The sequence below is a fragment of the Saccopteryx bilineata genome, chromosome 3 (assembly GCF_036850765.1).
Source record: "Saccopteryx bilineata isolate mSacBil1 chromosome 3, mSacBil1_pri_phased_curated, whole genome shotgun sequence".
Classification (NCBI taxonomy): Eukaryota; Metazoa; Chordata; class Mammalia; order Chiroptera; family Emballonuridae; genus Saccopteryx; species Saccopteryx bilineata.
Window position 1 is genome coordinate 236172241 of NC_089492.1, and position 24514 is coordinate 236196754.

The following is a 24514-nucleotide window of genomic DNA, read 5'->3' on the forward strand; positions in this document are numbered from 1 at the left end:
CCCAACAGAAAACATCCATGGCTTGCCCAACTTTTACACATGCCCACTTTTTCCAGAACCTATTAAAAACAACCCAACAAAGCCACTCAGGGAGCCAGTCGGGAACCCTGTCCTCACATGTGCTGTCTGCCGCACACCTGACATGAGTCCAGTAAAAATTGTCTGGAAATATCTTGGGTGGTTCCTTTTGATTTCCATCTTGGGGAACCCAAGGACCTCACCCAGTAACAGGATGGCAGATGGGTTCTGATTAGAATGCCAATGCCAGTCTACTGATGGCTACAATTTGAAGTATTGTTAAAAAGATTCTGACACTTCTCCAGGTTCAGCAGAAAAAGATACTCTGATGAAGCCCAACTTCTGCCATGGTTGTTAAAGCACAGTGTATGGGCAAGATGTTTGCATTCCCTACACCAGAGGAAGCCCAGCTCTGCCCTGCTAATGGATAGGGTCCCCTTGGGGAATCCCAGATTTTATGTTTTTAGAATATTTAGCTGAGGATGGGAGAGAGAGTTAATTTGTGTGTCTGTCAGCAGCATAAAGGGAGACCGTAAAAAAATATCATGCTTATTTGAAAACCCGGTAAAAACGTGATCCAAAATATTGCATACAGAGAAAAGGTAGCATTCAGCTCAAAATAGTCTTTTGATTGTGGACTTGAAAGTAGGAAAGCTGCCTGATTTGAAAAAGGCATGAGCCAAGAGGGTGTCAAAGAAAGAGGAAGGTGGATTGACTTCTAAGTGCTGCTTTACTTTAGGCGGCTCTGAGAACTAAATATCTTTATGAAGGAACCATGTGACCTAATCACTCAATCATGTAACTTAAAGAAATGCTTGGAAGTACCTTGCCAACAGAGAGTGGAAAAGAAGCCGCCATGCCCAAAGTGCCTGGGGTTGTCTGGAGGGATATCTATTGGAGCCTGTCCTGCAAGATAAAAGGCCATGCAGTGTCAAGGACACATGGGAGACAAGTCAACATGAGAAATAACACAGAGGCTTCGTGCTGCAGATAAAACCATCAGTGACCCATACCTCCTAAGACCAGAGTATCTTGATGCTCCTGGTGAGAAGAGAAGAGGATGCTGGGATTGACATCTTTTGTGCAGTAATGTTCCCATGGTGGGGTTAAGTCTACCACTTTGTCATGGGGCTGGATTTCCACATCCAGAGTCACCTGAAATAGCTGAGGATACTTTTCTGGTACATCACATGCATCCAACTCAGGCCTAAAGAGGAAAGTAAAAGAGTAAGCTGAGTGAAAAACAATGGAACCAGTGTGAAGCTCACCACAGAAACCACTAAAGGTTGACTCCTAGGGTAACTCTGAGACTCATTTCCAGGGAAAAAACGATCATTAACCAGACACGTTACTTTACTGGTCTGAACCTCAGTTTCCTCCTCTAGAGAAAAGAAGAGAATAATGCCTACCCAAAGCATCTGGATACTACTACATATAAAAGCATTCTAGAAAACAGGGGTCATACATGCAGTCAATATACACCACCATGGCCAAATCAGTTATTAAAATAGTGACACAGACCCAGGGCTACCACCCTGAGCTCTTGAATGTCAACCTCTACCCTGACCCAGCAATTCCCATCTGTTCACCCTATCTTCAGCCGCTCCCCTGAGATCTCTAGACCAGTGGTTTTCAATTGCTGGTCTGCCAGAAATTTTGTGCCGGTCCATAAAAGAGTTAACCACCTTGATGCTATATGAAGATTACACACATTTCATGCTGGTCTGGTCCGGCACATAATTTCTGGCAGACCAGCACCAGTCTGTGGACCAGTGGTTAAAAACCTCTGCTCTAGATCACACTATAATACAGCAACTAAGGGTTAATATCTGATGCAAGGGGTTTCCCAGAACCCTGCTTCAATACTATGGCCTGGAATCCATGCTGAAGGACCAATGCTCATATCATATTACTGATGAAATCGCCATCCCTGTTGAAAAATACAAATGGATATACAGACACAAAGGGTCAGGGCGTTGACACTTTGTTCTTTCTTATTCCTTCAGTTGGAATTTTATGCCTTTCTATTTGAAGCCCTTTGAACCACTTGTGTTTTCAAGACAAATCAAAACTCCAGCCTCGCTGCACTGCTAAGCTACGCTCAACAGTTCTGCGCAGACTCAGGGCTGCTGCCGCACAGCACCGAGGAGCCCTGAGCGCCGGCTCCCAGCACTTCACCGCTGTTTGGATTGAAAAGGGTTTCCGCCCAAGCGGCACTCACTTGGTGAACTTTAACACTGTTGTTTCCAGTGGTATAAACCCAGTATGAAACTGAAGCTGGAATATCTGAGTGCAGGTCACCTAAAAATACACGAGAGAAGCACATTACAATCAATCAGTGAAAAGGGACTCAGATCAGAAGATTATATTCTGGGGACCCATGTACCTCCAACTGCTTCTAAGTCTCAACCTCCGTTTACTATGCATATTAAGTGGCCTCCCCACTTGGAACTGGCCTAGCTTCCTGGCACAAAAGGCAGAAGCCTCTAGAGAGCAAGGTTTGCTGGAAGTTCCAGGGTTGCTGCCTTCTAGCAAAGTCACCTGGGGCAAGTCCTAACCGCTCTGGTCTCAGTTCCCTCCCCTGACAAGTGCGGGAGATGGATGTATGCAATCTTAAAGGCTCCCTCTGATTCTAAAACCCTAAGCCCAATTCTTCCTGAAACCTACCTTGGCCTGTAGCCGGCTCCCGATGGTCGATCTCAGGTGATACATGGAAACCACCACATCTCCTTGCACGGTGATGCTCAAGGGAATGAAGATTTTCCCATCCTGGACACGGTATTCTCTTTAAAAAGAGACAAACACATACATGAAAGAGAACCCAGTTTGGTATAATCACTAGGCAGTCCTCTGTGGCTCTGGCCAGGGGACCTGTCTGCCCAGGCCTGGACCCAGGAACCATTTCCTGTCTAGAGCAAAGTAGAAGCACAGCCCGTGCCAGCTGGATGCCGACGGGTTCTGCCAAGGGATGGCGTTGGTCTGGTGCCACGGCCTCTCTCCCCATCCCGTTCAGACTTCTAGGTAAATAATCGCCCATCTCTAGTCGCAGGTCTCATTTCTTTCAAATATATGCAGCCCTGATGTAGCTGCCTTTCTCAAACTTTAAATTAACGTAAAAACAGAGAGGGAACCAAGAGTCCCACTGCGATCAGTACAGAGCAATGAAGTGCTCTGTGCGGGTCTTGGGTACTACAGTATCCTTCAAACTCAGTGTGCTCCAAACCACTTTCATTTCATGTTACCATCCACTCCCTGCTCTCCCCACCTCCTACAACCTCCCACAGGCAGCTGCTCTTTCTTCTAGATCAATAATGTCTTTCATTACACCACCATCTACCTAGTTATTCACTTAGAAACTGCATTCATCCCTGACTCTTCCAACATGCTCACCAAATCCCATCAAGGTCATCCCTTTTTATTTATTTTTTATTTTTTTATAATTTTTTTTTATTACAGATTCAGAGAGTCAGAGAGAGGGATAGACAGGGTCAGACAGACAGGAATGGAGAGATGAGAAGCATCAATCATCAGTTTTTCATTGCGGCTCCTTAGTTGTTCATTGATTGCTTTCTCATATGTGCCTTGACCTCGGGCCTTCAGCAGACTGAGTGACCCCTTGCTCGAGTCAGCGACCTTGGGTCCAAGCTGGTGAGCTTTGCTCAAACCAGATGAGTCCGCACTCAAGCTGGCGACCTCAGGGTCTTGAACCTGGGTCCTCCGCATCCCAGTCCGACACTCTATCCACTGCGCCACCGCCTAGTCAGGCAAGGTCATCCCTTTTTAAAACATCCAGGTCCTCCATCCCACACCAGTGTCTTAGCCCATGTTACAGCTCACGCCTGCCCCTTAGCTTGTGTCACCATTTGAAAGGGGGGGCTATGACATGCCTTGATTTAGTTGTTCTTTTCCATGGTTACCAACTATAACAAACATTTTTTTATATCAGTCATTTCAGAATGACACAGTCCTCATAAGCAGAACATGATCCAATATACAGAAGAATTGAGTAGTTCACAAGAAGTGAAGTATCATGACTTACTTCATTCGTTCGAAATCTGCCCAGGTTGTGTAGATTTTGGTTTCTCCAATAAGCACATCACAGTAAGGGCGACATCCGTTTCTCTGCTTGTTAAAAAAGGGGACTGGACTGACAGTGATCGCTTTAATTGTGAGAGGCTTGAAGTGAGGACGGTAGGGCTTGTCCGCCAGGAGGTCACACATGTAGCCCAAGTACCTGAAACAGAAGACTGCTATTCTGGGGCGCCCACCACACCAGAAGGAAGGAGCCACAGGTCTCTGCTATGATGTGTGTTTGTGTGAATTGCTAACAATACAAAATTACTATGTTAATGTCATTAACACAAATTAGCACAGGAGAATGGAACCAATAATTGAGGATAGCTTTAACCTAGTGACTCGGCTATACTTCCCCCAAAGAACTGATAAGTGGGGATTTATTTACTTGATCTTAGCCAAAAGGCCAAAAGTGATAAAGGGGTATTTATTAAATGAAAACGCTTATGCGGAGCTTTAGACTAGCTTAATATTTGAACATCTAATCCTCTTTGAGCTAGCAAATTAAATTTATCAATTTAAGGCTGGCACTGGAAACCTTTTAAAATTTTATCGTCAGAAGCACTTTTAATCAAAAAAAAAAAAGTAAGGATATGTCATTTAAATAAGAGAAAGGAAAAAACTGACTAAAGAGAAGATAAGCCAATTATCTAAAAAGAAGTTGTTTTTTTAAGGACTTGATACCAATTTGATCATGGTCACATCTACCCTGCATCAAGCTTACTTTACCTCCTGTGAGACGGTGAAAGTCCAATTCCTGGTCGTTTTGCATATAACAATCGAACTGCCGGGCCAGGGGTAGAGTAGAGATTACAGAAAATGAACATAGCACCAACCAGAATAGACGATGCTGCCCGTCCATCCTGCCAAAGAAATCACATCAACTGGTCATGAACACTCACCACTAAGAACGGCTGTACTTACCATTAAAAGAGCCCTCACAGAGAAGTTCACTGCTCTGTACTGATTGTGGTTGGACTTTTTATTCCCTCTGTCTCTCTTTTTACCATTAATAATATACATCCTATTGGTTCTGTTTCGCTGAGGAACCCTAACTAATACACAATCCCCACGAATCTTTCTCATTTGATATTGCATTTTAAGAGACGTCATCATTTGGTGTACTTCCTCTGAACAAGACTCCAGTTTTAAAACAACCACCTCAAATATGTTGCCCAGATATGAAATGCAAGGTATTAGAAGTAAAAAGAAGAAAAAAAACATTCTGCTTTTTTCCCTCTTAGCCAACTGACTCTCAAGAAGAAGGAGAAGAATCATCAAGTAAGATCCGAGTAAAAATATATATACCCTAGAGTTTAAAGAAGCAATGAAGGTTTCCAATATTTATGCTCAGATTCCACTTGTGTGTTCATTTGTTTATGTTGCCAACCACTCATTCAAATCTTTCATATCTGGGGAACAAAGGTGAAGAAGACATAGTTCTTGCCTGTGAGATACTCATAGTCTAGTGGGACAACCGGCAGTTCATTAATAATGATGCAGGGCCTTAAATGCCACAGAAGGCATTTAGATATACAGTGGGAATGTCCATATTGTAAAAACACTCAAAACCAACAAAAAGATCTTACTGAAAGTTGAATTTTAAACAACAGATAAGAGGCTTCCAGAAAAAGAACTAGAGAAAGAGATTCGATAAAGTCAGTGGTCAGAGAAAAGTCTCAGTCCCATGGGAAATTGCTGGAAAATATAGTCAATATTTCATGGGACTACTTACAAGGGCATAGGGGTAATAATTATGTATGAGATCAGATAGGTACTAGATCTACCAAGGTGATCACTATGTAAGTTATATAAACCTCCAATCACTATGTCGTATACCTAAAACTAATATAATATTGTATGTCAACTGTAATTGAAAAAATAAAAATTATTTAAAAAAAGTAAGAGCCTGACTAGGCAGTGGCACAGTGGTTATGCAAATGACCAGTGGCACAGTTTCAGACTCGGACACAGAGGACCTAGGTTTGAAACCCCAAAGTTGCCTGAGCATGTGCTCACTAGCTTGACCACAGGGTTGCTGGCTTGAGCATGGAATCATAGACATGGTCGCTGGCTTGAAGCCCAAGGTCACTGGCTCAGCTGGAGTCCCCCAGTGGAGACATGTATGAGAAAGCAATCAATGAACAACTAAGGTGCCACAACAAAAAATTAATGCTTCTCATTTCTCTCCCTTCCTGTCTGCCTGTCCCTCTCTCTGCCAAAAAAAAAAAGAAAGAAAAAGAAAATGTAAGAAAAAATAAACATTTCAATGTGTTAATGGCAACTTTATTCAGACAAGCTCAATGGCATTTTTGCAGCAGCACCTTAGTTATTCATTGATTGCTTTCTTATACTGGCTCCAGCTGAACCAGTGACCCCTTGCTCAAGCCAGCGACCTTGGGCTTCAAGCCAGGGACCTTGGGATTATATCTATGATCCCACATTCAAGCTGGTGAACCCCAGCTCAAACCAGCGACCTCGGGGTTCCAAACCTGGGTCCTCAGCATCTCAGGTCAACATTCTATTCATCGCACCACCACTTGGTCAGACGCTCAATGGCAGTTTTACCTGCGTACCCATGGCTTATTTCTACCTCTTTAAAATACTTAGTACATTCTAGAGGCCCTGATGATATGGGCCGTGTACATACCTGCCTCTTCCACTATACTCAAATTTTAAGGCAAAAATAATAAGCTCATTCCTCATTTCATATCCCTCAGATCACCTAATACCTAAGTAGGAGCACAATAAATGATAATTCAACTTAAATGTTACCTGCTCATCAGTCTGCATAGGGCAACCTGAATTTGGCTAAATTACACCAAACAACCACAATGACAACAACAATAGAGGTTACTCACCAAGCAGTGGACAACGCAAACGTTTTTGGGATTCTGCAGTAGCCAGTTATACATATTCCGACACACAGCGAAGAGGTTGTGCAGACTGGGGGCCTGCCTAATGGGCCAGCTGCATTCCGAAACCTAAGGGAATACAGCAAAAGGAAGTGAATTCCCCTCGCGACTTCCCCTCCACCAACAGGTCTTACCCCGAACAACTGCTTCTGGAAGCGACACTTTATCCTCTTTTAACAGAGCCTGGAACAGTTGAGAATGGTTCAAAAACAGAAAGAAGAGCCATTTAATCCAGCAATTCTTTTCATTAAAAAATTGTGTTTCAGTAAGGGTATGAAAACATATTTTAAAATACATTTTAAATTCAGGAGACCATTTAAAACCACATTTTGAATTTTTAAAAATTCTGTGAGGTAAACCAAAATTTTATTTCATTAAGCAATAATTATGTCTCAGATATACTTCATTGGCTATAATACTACCCACTGCACAAAGCTGCGAATTTAATTTCTGTTAAGTATAAAATGCTTTGATCTGATGACTAGATGTTTAATTATAGGTTTATCTTACTATTCCTGCACATAAAAAGTGCAGCAGAGTGAACCAAACCTTGTTCAGGGTTCCTTCTTACTTACTTCTTCCTCTTTTAATGAAGGGACCCACCTCCATGGAGTCGACCTTCGGCATTTTTATTCATCTAACACATTATAGAGCACCGACTACGTTCCAAGACCTCTGCTTGGCTCCAATCTGTACAGCAATCATTTAAGATAGGTATTGATATGATCCCCATTTTGTAGATGAGAAGACTGAGTCTCAGTGGGTGTCCTGTCTGAAATCACACTGCTGGTCAATACGAGCCCTGCAACTTGGCTTCTGAATATAAATCATTGTGCTACAACGGTATACTGGTTGAGATTATTATTTCCCTCAAAATACTAGGTATCAGCCTCAACTGATTAGATATTCACTGATTTAAATAAAAAATAATAAAGAGAAGCTTAGACTTGGGCAAACTTTGCAAACTTTTTACTTTTTTACTCAATTTATTGGGGTGGCATTAGTTAATAAAATTATATACAAGCCTTTCTTCATAAAACATGGTAAATGATACCTACATGCCTACCCGACAGGATTGTGGGTACTAATAAGAATGTATTTCAACAGCTTAGCTCAGTATCTGACATATACAAAGTGATGAATATGTAGCTATTATTATATTACTGTATCAGGTAACTGCCAGTGCAAAAGCCCTGAGGTCAGACAAAACCAAAAATGTAAAAAATGAATGAAACCCTATATGGCAAGAGTATAGACCCAAGGAGGTCAGATCATACATACAAGTCCTTGTTAGGAGCTGGGGAAAGTATTTAAGAGAAAGAGTGACTCTTAAATCTGCATTTTCCAAAGAATTCTCAAGATCCAGTATGGGGAATGGATATGGATGATGAGAGTAGTCAAGGAGACCAGTGAGGCAGCTGAGGAGTCTAAGTAGGAGATGGTGGTGGCTTAGGCTCAGATGAGTAGCAATGGGGTGCAAGAAAAACTTGAGGGATTAAGAGATAAAGAGGAAGCAGAATACCTCCACATAAGACTGACTGATCACAAGGTGTCAGTGCATGAGTGTGGAGGTATGTACTTGAGAGAGAGATGGGGGAGAAAGAGTCACGGATGACTCCGGGTTCCCAGCATGAATGGCAGGATAAAAGGATGGGAACAGGTGCCATTTGCTGACTTAGGGAATTCTGGAGCAAGAACAGGTTTTGTGTGGATGGTGTCAGAGAAGGTGCTCTGCAACACTACTACCGCTGGCCTAAGAAAACTCAAATGTCTTGAATTCCTAATGTTTAACAGCAGGACAAGGGAAGTAGGCACAATCTGTTTGGTTTGTTCTTTTCTAGTAACAAGATAATAACCACTCAAAAAACAAATGGTAAATAATGTGCAGACTCTGTAAAGCTGACTTCTAAAGGCAAACACATGATGCTTTTCTCTCTGGGGCTGCCAAGAAAGCTCATTCTTTTTGGTTAATTTGTAACTGTTTTTATACATGATGATTACAGGGTAGTGACAGGGAACTCTTCTTGTTACCAGTTTTCTACATTTTTGGGAATGAGAGATGTAGTTTATTGAACAGAGTAGCTAAAACACTTGACATAGCTACTGAACAATGCAGTCACCCAGTATTGGACCTTTATTGATATAAAGTCCATAGCACGCTGTCCCTTTTACCCAATATGATTCAGGACTGTTTCTGGCCCATTTTTTTATCCCTCAAATAAAGGCCTCACTGATATGATATACTGACTAAAAAATAATAATTGGAAAGATAAATTTTTGCCATCAGATGAATTACAAAACGTACATTTATACAAGCCACTTCCTGTCTGCAGTGTTTTTTCTTCCCTGATAAAATCCCTATCCATCCTTCAAAACCCAAGTTCAAGTGCTCTCTTATCTCTGACAGTTTCTCCTCTGAGTTTTGTTTTGTTTTTAATTTTTCCTTTGATTTTACAGAGAGGCAGGGTGGGGGGATAAGGAAGAGAGAGAAGGGGGGGGAGAGAGAGAGAGAGAGAGAAGCATCAACTCACAGTTCCATTTAGTTGTGCCCTCACTGACTGCTTCCTGTGCGCGCCCTGATGGGGATCAAAGCCCCGGCCTTGGCGGGTGCTCTATCCACTGAGCAACCTGGGCAGGGCCTCTGACAGTTTCTTTAACACACCCACAGGCAGAAATAGTCAAGTTATTTATCTTTGTACCAGGCCCTTGTCCATTTTCATCAACTACAGCATTTATCAGTAGAGCATCATGAGTAAGCCCAGAGGCTAGGCTTTCACCTTGGCCTTATCCCAGGGCAAGTTATTAACCTCTCCAAGCCTTAATTCTCTTGTGTATAAAGTGAAACTGAGCATTACAAGACTGTTGTGAGAATTTAGTAGCATAACTACGTAAACAGGGTAAGTGCCAGCTTATCGTCAAGCTATATTCAGATTAACTGTTTTTGTCTGTCTCCCTTCTTGACATGAAGCTCCATGAGAAGGGAAACCAGAACTTGCTCATTTTTGCAACCCAAATCCAGTGCGCATGTGCTAGCTGAATGGCAGGTGCTCAGTAGGTATTTGCTGAGTGAATGAATGAGCGAAAGAATGTATCTCATTTGGCAATCTCCTCTTGTAATAAGATTTGTCTATATGTACAGTATTTGGATGAGAAAACAGGTGAATCAATTTTGTTGTTTTTATTTATTTATTTTAGTGAGAGAGGACAGGAAGGAGAGAGAGAGAGAGAGACTGGAATATCCAGCTGCTCCTATATGGGCCCTGACCGTGAATCAAACCAGCAACCTCTGTTCTTCCAGACAATAATCTAACCAACTGAGCTATCTGGCCAGGGCAATTTTGTTGCTTTTTTAGATCACAATTTCGCAAAAGTGTAGAAAATTTGTTTCCCCGGGCAATATTTTTAAACCTTTAGAAACTGTATATAACCCACACAAACACTGTGTCAGTATCTATGAATCTCAGCTAAAAGTTGGTTAAATTGTTCTTAGCACAATAGGCTAATAGCTCCAGAATAATTAAATCAATCAAGTAAATAATATTAATTTAAAGTGCTCTATAATTACATATTTACTTGATACATAATTATACATCACTAAGCAAACATACAATTAGAATTTTTTTAAAAGCATGTGCTCTGTCTAAAGGGGAAACAACATTAAGGCATAAACAAACCCAAAACATTAAAAAGGATCCAGTCACTGCAAGCTATTTTTTCTCTCTCTCTCTTTCTCTCTCTTTGGGGTTCATACTTTCATGCGTAAGTGACTTAGGGCAAGTGACACTTCACTATGCCTGTCTGCAGTCCCTTTGAACACTTCCTGGAGCCGCAGAGCATCAGAGAGCGCCATATGGATTACAAGGCTGCCATGACATCACCCAGTGGGAAAAGAGACCAAAACAGAACCCAGGCTGGATGCCATTCAATTTTCATCTGTCTGTCACCCTAAGCATGAGATAAAACGGCACAAGCATCCCATCTGCTGAGCATAAAAGCAAAAAGTAGAGAGCCGCATCCAGGGTTTCAGAATCTGAAGCCATTTCTGGAGGACAGAGGTATTTCAGTCTATCATTTGTTGTGGCATTGTATTATTATCAGTGTTAGCCATGGCTACTACTTACTGAATGCTTACTCTCACACAGACACTGCTATCAAAATTTATTTCTTAAGCAAACCTCCAGGAAAATGTTCTGAGTACTTGTGAGCTAGGTACTCTTATTGTCATCCCGATTTTATATAGGAGAAAACTGAGTCTCAGGTGAGGTACAGTAACCTACCCAGGAAGAGAAACAGCTGAGGGATGAACTGAGGGTAACTTCTAAAGTTTAAAATTTGTGTATATTATATAAATTTTACCTCAATAAAAATAGTAAATTTGTGTGCTTTTTATTATACCACATTGTCCGATGGATATTTACTATGATTCCATCCTAACATTTGTGGGGCTCATGTAATGGCCATAGTTTATCACAGTTAAAACATTCAATTCACCAAAGCTTACAGAGCTACAGAGTGGGGAGTTGTGGCCTCCTGGCTTCCAGGCCAAGGATTTCTTCCTATCGCATTATTTCCTGTCCCTACACTGATGCATGGCGGCAGAGGGAAAGATTAGCCTAACCTGTGGTGGCGCAGTGAATAAAAGTGTCGACCTGGAATGCTGAGGTCGCCGGTTCGAAGCCGTGGGCTTGCCTGGTCAAGGTACATATGGGAGTTGATGCTTCCTGCTTCTTCCCCCTTTCTCCTTCTCTGCCTCTCTGTCTGTCTCTCTCCTCTCTAAAATGAATAAATAAAATCTTAAAAAAGAAAAAAAGTGGAAAGATGAAGGATCCCTTCTCTATAACCAAGCCCCTTCATCAACCAGAAAACCAAAGCAGAAACAAGTGGAGCTTTGCTGAACTTGGGAAGGAAAAAGAAAAAGAAGGTTCACCTGCAAACAACCATGACCTCTTAAAGAAGCCCAAGTTGATAATATATTTTCCAAAAATCAAGTTCCCAAAAGAAGAAGAAATCCTACAAGATCATGAAGTTTGGAAAGTCAAAATGAAGAAAGAGTTTAAAAGAATCAACTGGGTTTAATTTTCCTGTGCTACTAACAGGGTACCTTCCTTCCTGGTTGGGCAGAGGGAGAAGGAGGCTCAAAGTGGCACCAGAATAGCATTATTCAAAACCCTAACACTTAGGAGCCAGGCTAGATTGAGTGGCCCTTCACCCAGTTTTCCATTTATTGACAACAGCATAGTATGCAACACAGTGGTTCCTGATATTCTGGGGCAGAGCTATAAACCATCTGTGCGGAAACTGAACCAGTGTACTCGCATGTACACCCACCCACTCACGGGGTGGGTGGGTACAGTGTTTATTTGGGGGATGCTGAAGAAAGAGTGTGTGTATAGACAGCGGGGGTGATTACAGAACGTAGTGTATTGAATGCCACTGCTTTCTATGCTTAAGAATAGTTAAAATGACATCTTTATGTTATGTATATTTTTCCACAATAATAATTTAAAAAATGAAGTGGAAGCAGATGCTTAAACTCTCTGAAGCCCATTGGTGGATCTAAATACACAGCAGACGCCTGCCTTTTTAACTCTGATTAAGAACATCTAGTTTAGTAGATGCATCTCATAAGTTTCCAAGACTTCATTGTCAACATCGGAACTTTTGATTTCCTTAAGGTGGGTACTGGCTAAGAAAAATACAAAAGCTGACCTTCAGTGCCTCCTCTGCAGTTCTGCACAGATATTCTCGCACTGCACTTCGAATGTAGGACTATCTGCCATGAGCTGATTTGAGTTGAATCTTCTGCTAAAACTGAGACTAAACAAAATCTCATTTTAACTTTCAAATGCTAAGAAAACTGCTTTTTTATTCTTGCATATGATTCCTGTCAACCCATTTGGGTTTTAAGCATAAAATCGAATCAATATATAGAATGATACCCCTAAGGAAATAAATTCTTCCAAGAAACAGCCTGTCTTGCCACCACCCAACTCCAAATGCCCAAACACACATCTCACAATAACAATGTAAAGTGACTGAGTGACTGAGTTCAGGTGTTTTTTTCTATGTGTTTATAAAAAATAAATAAATTCTATTTTATTTTTGTAACAACCCTGTGAAAACCTAACCAGGTGGTGGCACAGTGGATAGAGCGTCAGACTGGGATGCAGAGGACCCAGGTTCGAGACCCCGAGGCTGCCAGCTTGAGCACAGGCTCATCTGGTTTGAGCAAAAGCTCACCAGCTTGCACCCACGGTCGCTGGCTCCAGCAAGGGGTCACTCGGTCTGCTGAGGGCCCACGATCAAGACACATGTGAGAAATCAATCAATGTACAACTAAGGTGCCGCAACGAAAAACTGATGATTAATGCTTCTCATCTCTCTCCAGTCCTGTCTGTCTGTCCCTATCTATCCCTTTCTCTGACTCTCTGTCTCTGTATAAAAAAAAACAAACAACAAAAAACAAAACAAAACAAAAAACCCGGCCCTGGCCGGTTCGCTCGGTGGTAGAGCGTCGGCCTGGCGTGTGGAAGTCCCGGCTTCGATTCCCAGCCAGGGCACACAGGAGAAGCGCCCATCTGCTTCTCCACTCCTCCCCCTCTCCTTCCTCTCTGTCTCTCTCTTCCCCTCCCGCAGCCGAGGCTCCATTGGAGCAAAGTTGGCCTGGGCACTGAGGATGGCTCTATGGCCTCTGCCCCAGGCACTAGAGTGGCTCTGGTCACGATAGAGCGACACCCAGGATGGGCAGAGTATCACCCCCTGGTGGGCATGCCGGGTGGATCTCTGTCGGGCGCATGTGGGCGTCTGACTGCCTCCCCGTTTCCAGCTTCAGAAAAAAAAACAAAAAAAAACACAAAACCCTGTGAAGGCAGCACCACGTGAGCCTGTTCACAGGAGACCATAGGCAGAAAGCTAAAATCACTTGCTCTTTATTATTATTATTATTATTATTGATTTTAATTTATTGTTTACATAGATTCTAGTGTCCCCACAAATGCGTTCCCCCATTCCCCTTCCCCCGTGTTCCCCTCAACATCCCCCTTGCCCCCATCCCTGCAACGCCCTCCCCCCTTCCCTTCAGGTTTATCCCATCCTCTCATCCCCTTTCCTCTGTCTGCTTCCCCTCTGATCCCTTTGATCCCTCCTCTGTCTCAATTCCATTCCTCAGTTCACATTGTTCATTGGATTCCTCAAATGAGTGAGGTCATATGATATTTTTCTTTCTCTGCTTGGCTTATTTCACTTAACATAATAGTTTCCAGGTCAATCCATGTTGTTGCAAAAGGTAAGATTTCCTTCTTTTTCATGGCCCCATAGTATTCCATAGTATATATGTACCATAGCTTTTTAATCCACTCGTCCACTGACGGGCACCTGGGCTGTTTCCAGATCTTCGCTATTGTGAACAATGCTGCCACAAACATGGGGGTGCATTTCTTCTTTTGAATCAGTGATGTGGTGTTCTTCGGATATATTCCTAAAAGTGGGATGGCTGGGTCAAAAGGCAGTTCCATTTTAATTTTTTGAGGAATCTCCATACTGTTTTCCACAGTGGCTGCACCAGTCTGCATTCCCACCAACAGTGCAGGAGGGTTCCCTTTTCTCCACATCCTCGCCAGCCCTTATTCTGTGTTGTTTTGTTAATGAGTGCCATTCTGGCTGGTGTGAGGTGATATCTCATTGTGGTTTTAATTAGCATTTCTCTAATGATTAGTGATGTTGAGCATTTTTTCATCTGTCTATTGGCCATCTGTATGTCCTCTTTGGAGAAGGGTCTATTCATTTCTTTCGCCCATTTTTTGATTGGATTATATTCTTGGTGTTAAGTTTTACAAGTTCTTTATAAATTTGGGTTATTAACCCCTTATCAGACGTATTGTCGAATATGTTCTCCCATTGTGTAGTTTGTCTTTTTATTCTGTTCTTATTGTCTTTAGCTGTGCAAAAGCGTTTTAGTTTGATATAGTCCCATTTGTTTATCCTGTCTTTTATTTCACTTGCCTGTGGAGATAAATCAGCAAATATATTGCTGCAAGAGATGTTGGAGAGCTTACTGTCTATGTTTTATTCTAAGATGCTTATGGTTTCACGGCTTATGTTTAAGTCTTTTATCCATTATGAGTTTATTTTTTGTGAATGGGATAAGTTGGTGGTCTGGTTTCATTTTTTTGCAGGTAGCTGTCCAATTTTCCCAACACCATTTGTTAAAGAGACTGTATGCTCTTACCTCCTTTGTCAAATATCAATTGTCCATAAAGGTGTGGGTTTATTTCTGGGTTCTCTGTTCTGTTCCATTGATTTATATGCCTGTTCTTATGCCAGTACCAAGCTGTTTTGAGTACAATGGCCTTGTAGTATAACTTGATATCAGGAAGTGTAATACTACTTTATTCTTCTTTTTCAAGTTTGCTGAGGCTATTCCTGTTCTTTTTTGGTTCCATATAAATTTTTGGAATATGTGTTCTATATCTTTGAAGTATGTCATTGGTATTTTAATAGGAATTGCATTGAATTTATAAATAGCTTTGGGTAATATAGACATTTTAATGATGTTTATTCTTCCTATCCACAAACATGGGATATGCTCCCACTTGTTTGTATCTTCCTTGAGTTCTTTTATCAATGTTTTATAATTTTCTGAGTACAAGTCTTTAACCTCCTTAAATTTACTCTTAGGTACTTTATTTTTTTTTTGTTGCAATAGTAAAGGGGATTGTTTTCTTAAGTTCTCTTTCAGACAGTTCATTGTTGGTGTATAAAAATGCCTCTGATTTCTGAATATTAATTTTATATCCTGCCACCTTGCTGAATTCATTTATCAGGTCCAGTAGTTTTTTGACTGAGACTTTAGGGTTTTCTATGTATAGTATCATATCATCAGCAAATAATGATAGTTTTACTTCTTATTTTCCAATTTGGATGTCTTTTATTTCTTCTTCTTGTCTGATTGCTGTGGCTAGGACTTCCAGAACTATATTGAATAAGAGTAGTGAAAGGGGGCACCCCTGCATTGTTCCTGATCTTAAGGGGATTGCTTTTAATTTTTGCCCATTGAGTATGATGTTGGCTGTGGGTTTGTCATAGATGGCCTTTATCATGTTGAGGTATGTTCCCTGTCTGAATTCAGGTTTTAAGGCACGGAGATAAAGACAGAGCTGGACTCCAGTGAGTCTATAAATAAAGCCATCCAGCTGTTTAGTCTTTTCCAATACTGGTATTGATAGAACATTCTGCCATATACACTTATTTAAAATAATATTTAATTGCAGATCCAGCTCTCCGCTGACCTAGAAGGAGGAAGACGTGGTTCTAGTCTTTCTGGACTGGAAGATGAGAAGCAACAGAATTTTGTAAGTAATGCAACAATGAGATACACATCAATTCACAGTGGTTAGAGAAAGGATTAGGAGCTTGACAAGAGACACATCAAAAACAGAGCCAAGATGAAATACTAAGGCTTTGGGACTGTGTACCTGATATGCAACTGAGGATTGTGGGATCTACACCAGAGGGTCTAGTCCCAATCTGCAGAGGTCTGGGACTATCTATGAAGGGCAAAGAATGTTAGGCAATCATGTGTTTTTTAAAGAATTGGAAAAGCCTTGTGGAAATCCTCCTCTTAGTGAAGATAGGCTAACAAAGAAGGGGTGGGAGCTGTGTGGCAATGGCTGGCTTTTCAGGGAGAGGGAGCCACTCATGTAAAGAGACAGGGTGTGTCCCCTGGTTGGCGCATGGGGTTTTCTGGGCATGGAGAGCAGTGGAAGATGAGGCTGGAGAGGTAGGCAGAGGCCAGAGCGTGAATAATCTCCTAAGACACATTCTACAATTTGCATGGAAAAGCAAGATGCCCACACCTTTCCCCTATACAAGACCTAATCATGCTTCAAGATCCAGCTCTCACTGAAGTCTCCCTTCATTAATCTCCCTCAGGAGGTACTACATATTATTTGTTTTTAGAATGTCCTGGGTTCTCTCTCCAACTAGGCTTAAGTGCCTTGAGAACAAGAACTAAATATTGGTTTTATATCTACGTGTTTAACAGTCCTTGACACATTCATTCATCTGAGAAACTTTATTTGCTACTTTCTCAGTAACAAATAAAATAAGCATGCTTCCTGTCCTTTTAGGGCACGTGAGAGCCACTGGTGGTAGATGTAACTCAATATGTGATTCCTGGTTCCTTGGTAAGATGGGTAAGGCTGGCCACAAAATATGTAGTTACACTGATAGATACATTTCTTTAAATATCTTAATAGTGGGCCCTGGCTGATTGGCTCAGTGGTAGAGCGTCGGCCTGGCGTGCAGGAGTCCCGGGTTTGATTCCCGGCCAGGGCACACAGGAGAAGCACCCATTTGCTTCTCCACCCCTCCCCCTCTCCTTCCTCTCTGTCTCTCTCTTCCCCTCCCGCAGCCAAGGCTCCATTGGAGCAAAGTTGGCCCGGGCGCTGAGGATGGCTCTGTGGCCTCTACCTCAGGTGCTAGAATGGCTCTGGTTGCAACAGAGCGATGCCTCAGATGGGCAGAGCATCACCCCCTAGTGGGCATGCCGGGTGGATCCTGGTTGGGCGCATGCGGGAGTCTGTCTGACTGCCTCCCCATTTCCAACTTCAGAAAAAAAAAAAATCTTAATAGTGACCGCTTTTATAAATACTACCCAAGGAGACATCTTCATATGTATGAATGCTTCTATAATGACATTATATCTCTATTCACTTTCAGAAGAAAAATGTTCCAGACTGTTACAGACCTTTCAAGATCAAATGAAACTTCTATACCCACATTTTATTTGACATCAATTCAGTTGCTCTGAATTAGGTAACAGAATAGGATTTGGAAGGGCAGTTAGTTACAGAAAATTTGAAGGAGTTGCATTTAAAATCTCCATTATAGAGCCCTGGCTGGGTGGTCGGTTGGTTGCAGTGCAGTCCTAATATGCCAAGGTTGCAGGTTCAATCCCCAGTCACAGCACATACAAGAATCAACCAATGAATGCATAAAGAAGTGTAACAACAAATCAACGTTTCTCTCTCTCTCTTTCTGTCTCTAAAATCAATCAATAACATTTTTAAAATAAAAATAAATAAAATCTCTATTATAGAATGCCAATTTAGACCAAATCACTTCAGAATGGTTTCATCAGTGCTTTCAAATTGGTCCCCAGGGCAAAAGAGTAGCACCCAAGAAGTTGTTAGCAATGCAATTTTTTATTTTTGAGGGAGAAAGAAAGACAGAAAGACCGGAAAGGAAAGGAGAGAGAGGAGAAGCATCAACTCATAGTTGCTTCATTTTAATTGTTCATTGATTGCTTCTCATATGTGCCTTGATGGGGCTGGGGGGGGGGGGGACTTCAGATGAACCTGTGACCCCTTACTCAAGCTAGCAACCTTGAGCTTCAAGCCAATGACCTTTTAGGCTCAAGCCAGCGACCATGAGATAATGTTGATGATCCCACACTCAAACTGGTAACCCCGTGCTCAAGCTAGATGAGCCCCAGCTCAAGCCGGTGACCTCGGGGTTTCAAACCTAGGACCCCGGTGTCCCAGGTCGACATTCTCTCTACTGTGCCACCACTGGTCAGGCTAACAATACAGATTTTCACAGCACCTGTGGCCAGCCGAATCAGCAATGCTGGGCCTGGGTGTTTAACAAACCCCCTGGTGATTCTTAATGTACAGTAAAGTTTGAGAACCACTGAGTTACCTCTTGCCTACTTGGGGAACACTGAGAAAAAACAGTCCTTAACAAAACCCTCCCTTATCATATTGAACATCAGGGCAGGAATCTGAGAGTGCATACAGATCAACCTTCTGGAAACTGGGGCTCAGAGATTATCAGTGACAACGGAAACTGGAGCAAAACGTGTTCTGGCATCAGATCTGAGATCCTAGACACACCGCATAGAGAACCAGCTACCATTTTACGTATTTAAAATCAAGTTTCACTTTAAAAGGGTTTAATGTATGGAAAACCCTTTCTATGTATTAATAGACCCAGATGTATCTGCAGAAACAATCATATATAAAGGCTAGGTCAATATATTTGAAGATGTTCTTGAGAGAAAGCCTTATATCGAGAACATAGTGATAGGAGACGAGACTTCAGGTGGTTAAGCATACAATGCAATCTACAGATGAAGTATTATAAAGTTGTATGTACACTGAAACTTATATAATATTATTAACTAATGTTACCCCAATAAATGTAATTAAAAAAAATTTAGTGGCCAGAAATATCAGACTTGACTTTAGATTCAAACCAAAGCCAGCTCTCATAACTCCTGGACTAGGAATACTTCCCAGCCTAGTTCCAAAAGGTCCTTAAGAGGACAATCCAGCTTTTCCAGGTAATCCAGTCAGTTTAGGGTAAAAGTTAACAACTAAGAACACAAGCCTTAGGCCACTTACTAGCTGTGTGGTCTTGAGCAAGTTATCTCACCTCTTTGTGCCTCAGTATCTCCATCTACCTCAGAGGACTGTTGAGAGAATTTAAAGAGACACTGCAATGTCAAGTTCCCAGCACAGTATACAAGCAGTAGAAGTGTTGGCTTCTGCTCACATTACTATTAATATTAGTATTACTAAACATACAGTGTAGACCAGTGGTAGTCAACCTGGTCCCTACTGCCCACTAGTGGGCGTTCCAGCTTTCATGGTGGGCAGTAGCAGAGCAACCAAAGTATAAATAAAAAGATAGATTTAACTATAGTAAGTTGTTTTATAAAGATTTATTCTGGTTTTTAGGGAGAGAAGATGGCAGCGGAGTAGGCGGATGCACAGACGCCCAGCTCTCAACACCAAACTGGAATACAAATCAATTTAGAAAAAATCAGCATGAAAAACCAACACTGAACTGCAAGAACAGCTCTCAAAAACCAAGGAGCAAAGAGGAAGCCACAATAATCCTGGTAAGGAGTGCCTGAATCTCCTCTGCTTACAGGAAGGGAAGGAGGGGGGTGAGGCTGAGAGCCCAGAGAGGATTTCACAGAGGAAAAAGAGCAGAAACTACTGCTCACAGCCACTTACCTGGCGACCAGGGAGCAAGGTGGGTTGAAAAGACCAGCTTATCTCCCAAGTGGAAAAGACAGGGAGAGGGACAGACTGTGAGGGGCTAAGGTATGCAAGAAACAAAATAAAAAAGCTGACTCATTCGTGCTGGAGGCGGCCATAGCTGGGGGAGGGACTGAACCTTTCACAAAACAGAGCTGAAGTGCTTCCGGATCAGAGATCTCCGGACATCTATCCAGCTCCAATCAGCACAACAAGACACAGCTGAAAACAAGAAGTGGGGAGGAGGGGCAGTAACTCAGGTCTCCATGGAGATCTGAGATACACCTCCCCCTACTGAAGCTGAGAGAAAAAACCCTGCCCCCAGTGAGATTAGTTGGAGGAAGAGACCTTCAGCATCTCAGGTTACACCCACAGCATTCCTGGATACAGTTTCAAGGAAGCCCCCTGCTGAGATCAGTTAACAAGACCATCACCTGTTAAGAAAACAAACAAATCAAGACTTCAAAGCTGCCCAAATCCGAAAGTGGATTACAAATAATAGCTGATACCAACCCACGAAGACCTAAAAATAACACAACTGAAAACTGGAGGCAGACAACACCAAGCCTAGACTCAATCAACTCTACAAATAAAAAAAAAAAAGAAGAAGATGAGAAGACAAAGGAGTGCAATCCAAATCAAACCACAAGAGACACCTTCGAGAGATGAACTGAGTGATATGGAAATAATCAAACTTCCAGATGCGGAGTTCAAAATAATGATTGTAAGGATGCTTAGGGATCTTAGAACAACAATGGAGGGGCAGTTTGAAAACCTAAATAAAGAAATAGCAAGTATAAAAAGAATCAGTTGGAGACGACAAATACAATATCAGAAATAAAGACCACAATGGAAGGAATTAAAAACAGGATAGATAGAGCAGAGGATCGAATCAGCGAGTTACAGGACAACTGGAATGAAGGCATGAAAGCAGAGAAGAAAAGAGAAAAAAGACTCAAAAAGTCAGAGGAAACTCTTAGAGAGCTCTGTGACAACATGAAGAGAAATAACATCCGCATCATAGAGGTTCCTGAAGAAGAAGAAAAAGAACAAGGGATAGAGACATTGTTCAATCATATCATAGCTGAAAACTTCCCTAAATTAATGCAAGAGAAACTCTCACAAGTCCAAGAAGCACAAAGGACTCCATTAAAGAGAAACCCAAAGAAACCTACACCAAGACACATCATAATTAAAATACCAAAGCTAAGTGATAAAGAGAAAATATTAAAAGCTGCAAGAGAAAAAAAAGTTATCACCTACAAAGGAGCCCCCATAAGGATGACATCTGACTTCTCAACAGAAACACTTGAGGCCAGAAGGGAATGGCAAGAAATATTCAAAGTAATGCAGAACAAGAACCTACAACCAAGACTACTTTATCCAGCAAGGCTATCGTTTAAAATTGAAGGAGAAATAAAAAGCTTCCCAGACAAAAAACAACTCAAGGAATTCATTACAACCAAACCAATGCTGCAGGAAATATTAAGGGGCCTGGTGTAAACAGATAAAGTGGGAAAAGAATACAGAAAAAAAAAAAGAAAAAGGAATACAACTTTAAAGAAGAAAATGGCAATAAACAACTACATATCAATAATAACCTTAAATGTAAATGGATTAAATGATCCAATCAAAAGACATAGGGTAGCTGCGTGGATAAGAAAACAGGACCCATACATATGTTGTATACAAGAGACACACCTTAGAACAAAAGACACACACAGATTGAAGGTAAAAGGATGGAAAAAAAACGTTTCATGCAAACGGAAATGAAAAAAAAGCTGGGGTAGCAATACTTATATCAGACAAATTGGACTTTAAAACAAAGGATATAGTAAGAGATAAAGAAGGCCACTACATAATGATAAAGGGAGTAATCCAACAGGAAGATATAACTATTATAAATATCTATGCACCTAATATAGGAGCACCCAAATATATAAAGCAGACTTTGATGGATTTAAAGGGCGAGATCAACAGCAATACTATAATAGTAGGGGATTTCAATACCCCACTAACATCACTAGATAGATCCTCAAGAAAGAAAATTAACGAAGAAACAGCAGACCTATTGGAAACACTAGATCAACTCGATTTAATAGATATCTTCAGAACCTTTCACCCTAAAGCAGCAGAATATACATTCTTTTCAAGTGCTCATGGTACATTCTCTAGGATAGACCACATGTTAGGGCACAAAAGTGCTCTCAACAAATTTAAGAAGACTGAAATCATATCAAGCACTTTCTCCGATCACAACGGCATGAAACTAGAAATGAATCACAGCAGAAAAGCTCAAAAATTCTCAAACACATGGAAACTAAATAGCAGGGTGTTAAATAATGAATGGATTAAGAATGAGATCAAAGAAGAAATAAAGAAATTCCTAGAAACGAATGACAATGAGCATACAACAACTCAAAATTTATGGGACACAGCGAAAGCAGTGCTGAGAGGGAAGTTCATAACACTACAGGCACACTTTCAGAAGCTAGAAAAAGCTCAAATAAACAACTTAACCCTGCATCTAAAAGAATTAGAAAAAGAACAGCAAGTAAAGCCCAAATGTAGTAGAAGGAAGGAAATAATAAAGATCAGAGCAGAAATAAATGACATAGAGGCTAAAGAAACAATACAGAGGATCAATGAAACTAGGAGCTGGTTCTTTGAAAAGGTAAACAAGATTGATGAACCTTTAAGTAGACTCACCAAGAAAAAGAGAGAGAGGACTCAAATAAATAAAATTAGAAATGAGAGAGGAGAAATAACAACTGACACAACAGAAATACAAAATATTGTAAGAAAATACTATGAAGAACTGTATGCCAAAAAACTAGACAACCTAGATGAAATGGACAAATTCCTTGAAACGTACAATCTTCCAAAAATCAATCTGAAAGAATCAGAAAACTTAAACAGACCGATTACACCAAAGGAGATTGAAACAGTTATCAAAAAACTCCCAACAAAGAAAAGTCCTGGGCCCGATGGCTTCACAACGGAATTCTACCAAATATTCAAAGAAGAACTAACTCCTATCCTTCTAAAACTATTTCAAAAAATTCAAGAGGAAGGAAGACTTCCAAACTCCTTTTATGAGGCGAGCATAATTCTGATTCCAAAACCAGGCAAAGACCACACAAAGAAAGAAAATTATAGGCCAATATCTCTGATGAATATAGATGCTAAAATCCTCAACAAAATATTAGCAAACCGGATCCAACAATATATGGAAAAAATCATACACCATGATCAAGTGGGATTTATTCTGGGGAGGCAAGGCTGGTACAATATTCGTAAATCAATCAATGTGATTGATCACATAAACAAAAAGAAGGAGAAAAACCATATGATAATTTCAATAGATGCAGAAAAAGCATTTGATAAAATCCAGCACCCATTCATGATCAAAACTCTCAGCAAAGTGGGAATACAGGGAACATACCTCAACATGATAAAAGCCATCTATGAGAAACCCACAGCCAACATCATACTCAATGGGCAAAAATTAAAAGCAATACCCTTAAGATCAGGAACAAGGCAGGGGTGCCCCCTTTCACCACTCTTATTTAACATAGTCCTGGAAGTCCTAGCCACAGCAATCAGACAAGAAGAAGAAATAAAAGGCATTCAAGTTGGAAAAGAAGAAGTAAAACTATCATTATTTGCAGATGATATGATATTGTATATAGAAAACCCTAAAGTCTCAGTCAAAAAACTACTGGACCTGATAAATAAATTCAGCAAAGTGGCAGGATATAAAATCAATACTCAGAAATCAGAAGCATTTTTATACACCAACAATGAACAGTCAGAAAGAGAAATTAAGGAAACAATCCCCTTCACAATTACAACCAAAAAAATAAAGTACCTAGGAGTAACTTAACCAAGGAGACTAAAGACTTGTACTCGGAAAATTACAAAACATTGATAAAAGAAATCAAGGAAGATACTAACAAGTGGAAGCATATACCGTGCTCATGGTTAGGAAGAATAAACATCATTAAAATGTCTATATTACCCAAAGCAATTTATAAATTCAATGCAATACCAATTAAAATACCAATGACATACTTCAAAGATATAGAACACATATTCCAAAAATTTATATGGAACCAAAAAAGGACACGAATAGCCTCAGCAATCTTAAAAAAGAAGAATAAAGTGGGAGGTATCACACTTCCTGATATCAAGTTATACTACAAGGCCATTGTACTCAAAACAGCCTGGTACTGGCATAAGAACGGGCATATAGATCAATGGAACAGAACAGAGAACCCAGAAATAAACCCACAGTTCTATGGACAACTGATATTTGACAAAGGAGGTAAGGAAATACAATGGAGTAAAGACAGCCTCTTTAACAAATGGTGTTGGGAAAATTGGACAGCTACCTGCAAAAAAATGAAACTAGATCACTAGCTTACACCACTCACAAAAATAAACTCAAAATGGATAAAA

The 24514-nt window shown here is 40.9% G+C and overlaps 1 protein-coding gene and 1 pseudogene across 2 annotated transcripts in view; both read right to left on the reverse strand.

Moving 5' to 3' along the window:
• DNAJC6 (DnaJ heat shock protein family (Hsp40) member C6) overlaps nt 1–24514 on the reverse strand; it is a 193756-nt gene that overhangs the window by 36274 nt on the left and 132968 nt on the right. For both annotated transcript variants that reach the window (XM_066268969.1, XM_066268970.1), the window contains exons 5-11: nt 6954–7076; nt 4822–4955; nt 4058–4252; nt 2686–2803; nt 2240–2319; nt 1032–1225; nt 844–924 (exon numbers count right to left, since the gene is read on the reverse strand). In XM_066268969.1, the coding sequence (XP_066125066.1) occupies nt 844–924; nt 1032–1225; nt 2240–2319; nt 2686–2803; nt 4058–4252; nt 4822–4955; nt 6954–7076 (925 nt within the window). The remainder of the gene's footprint in view (nt 1–843; nt 925–1031; nt 1226–2239; nt 2320–2685; nt 2804–4057; nt 4253–4821; nt 4956–6953; nt 7077–24514) is intronic.
• Nucleotides 7331–7444, reverse strand: LOC136332605 (U4 spliceosomal RNA; annotated as a pseudogene).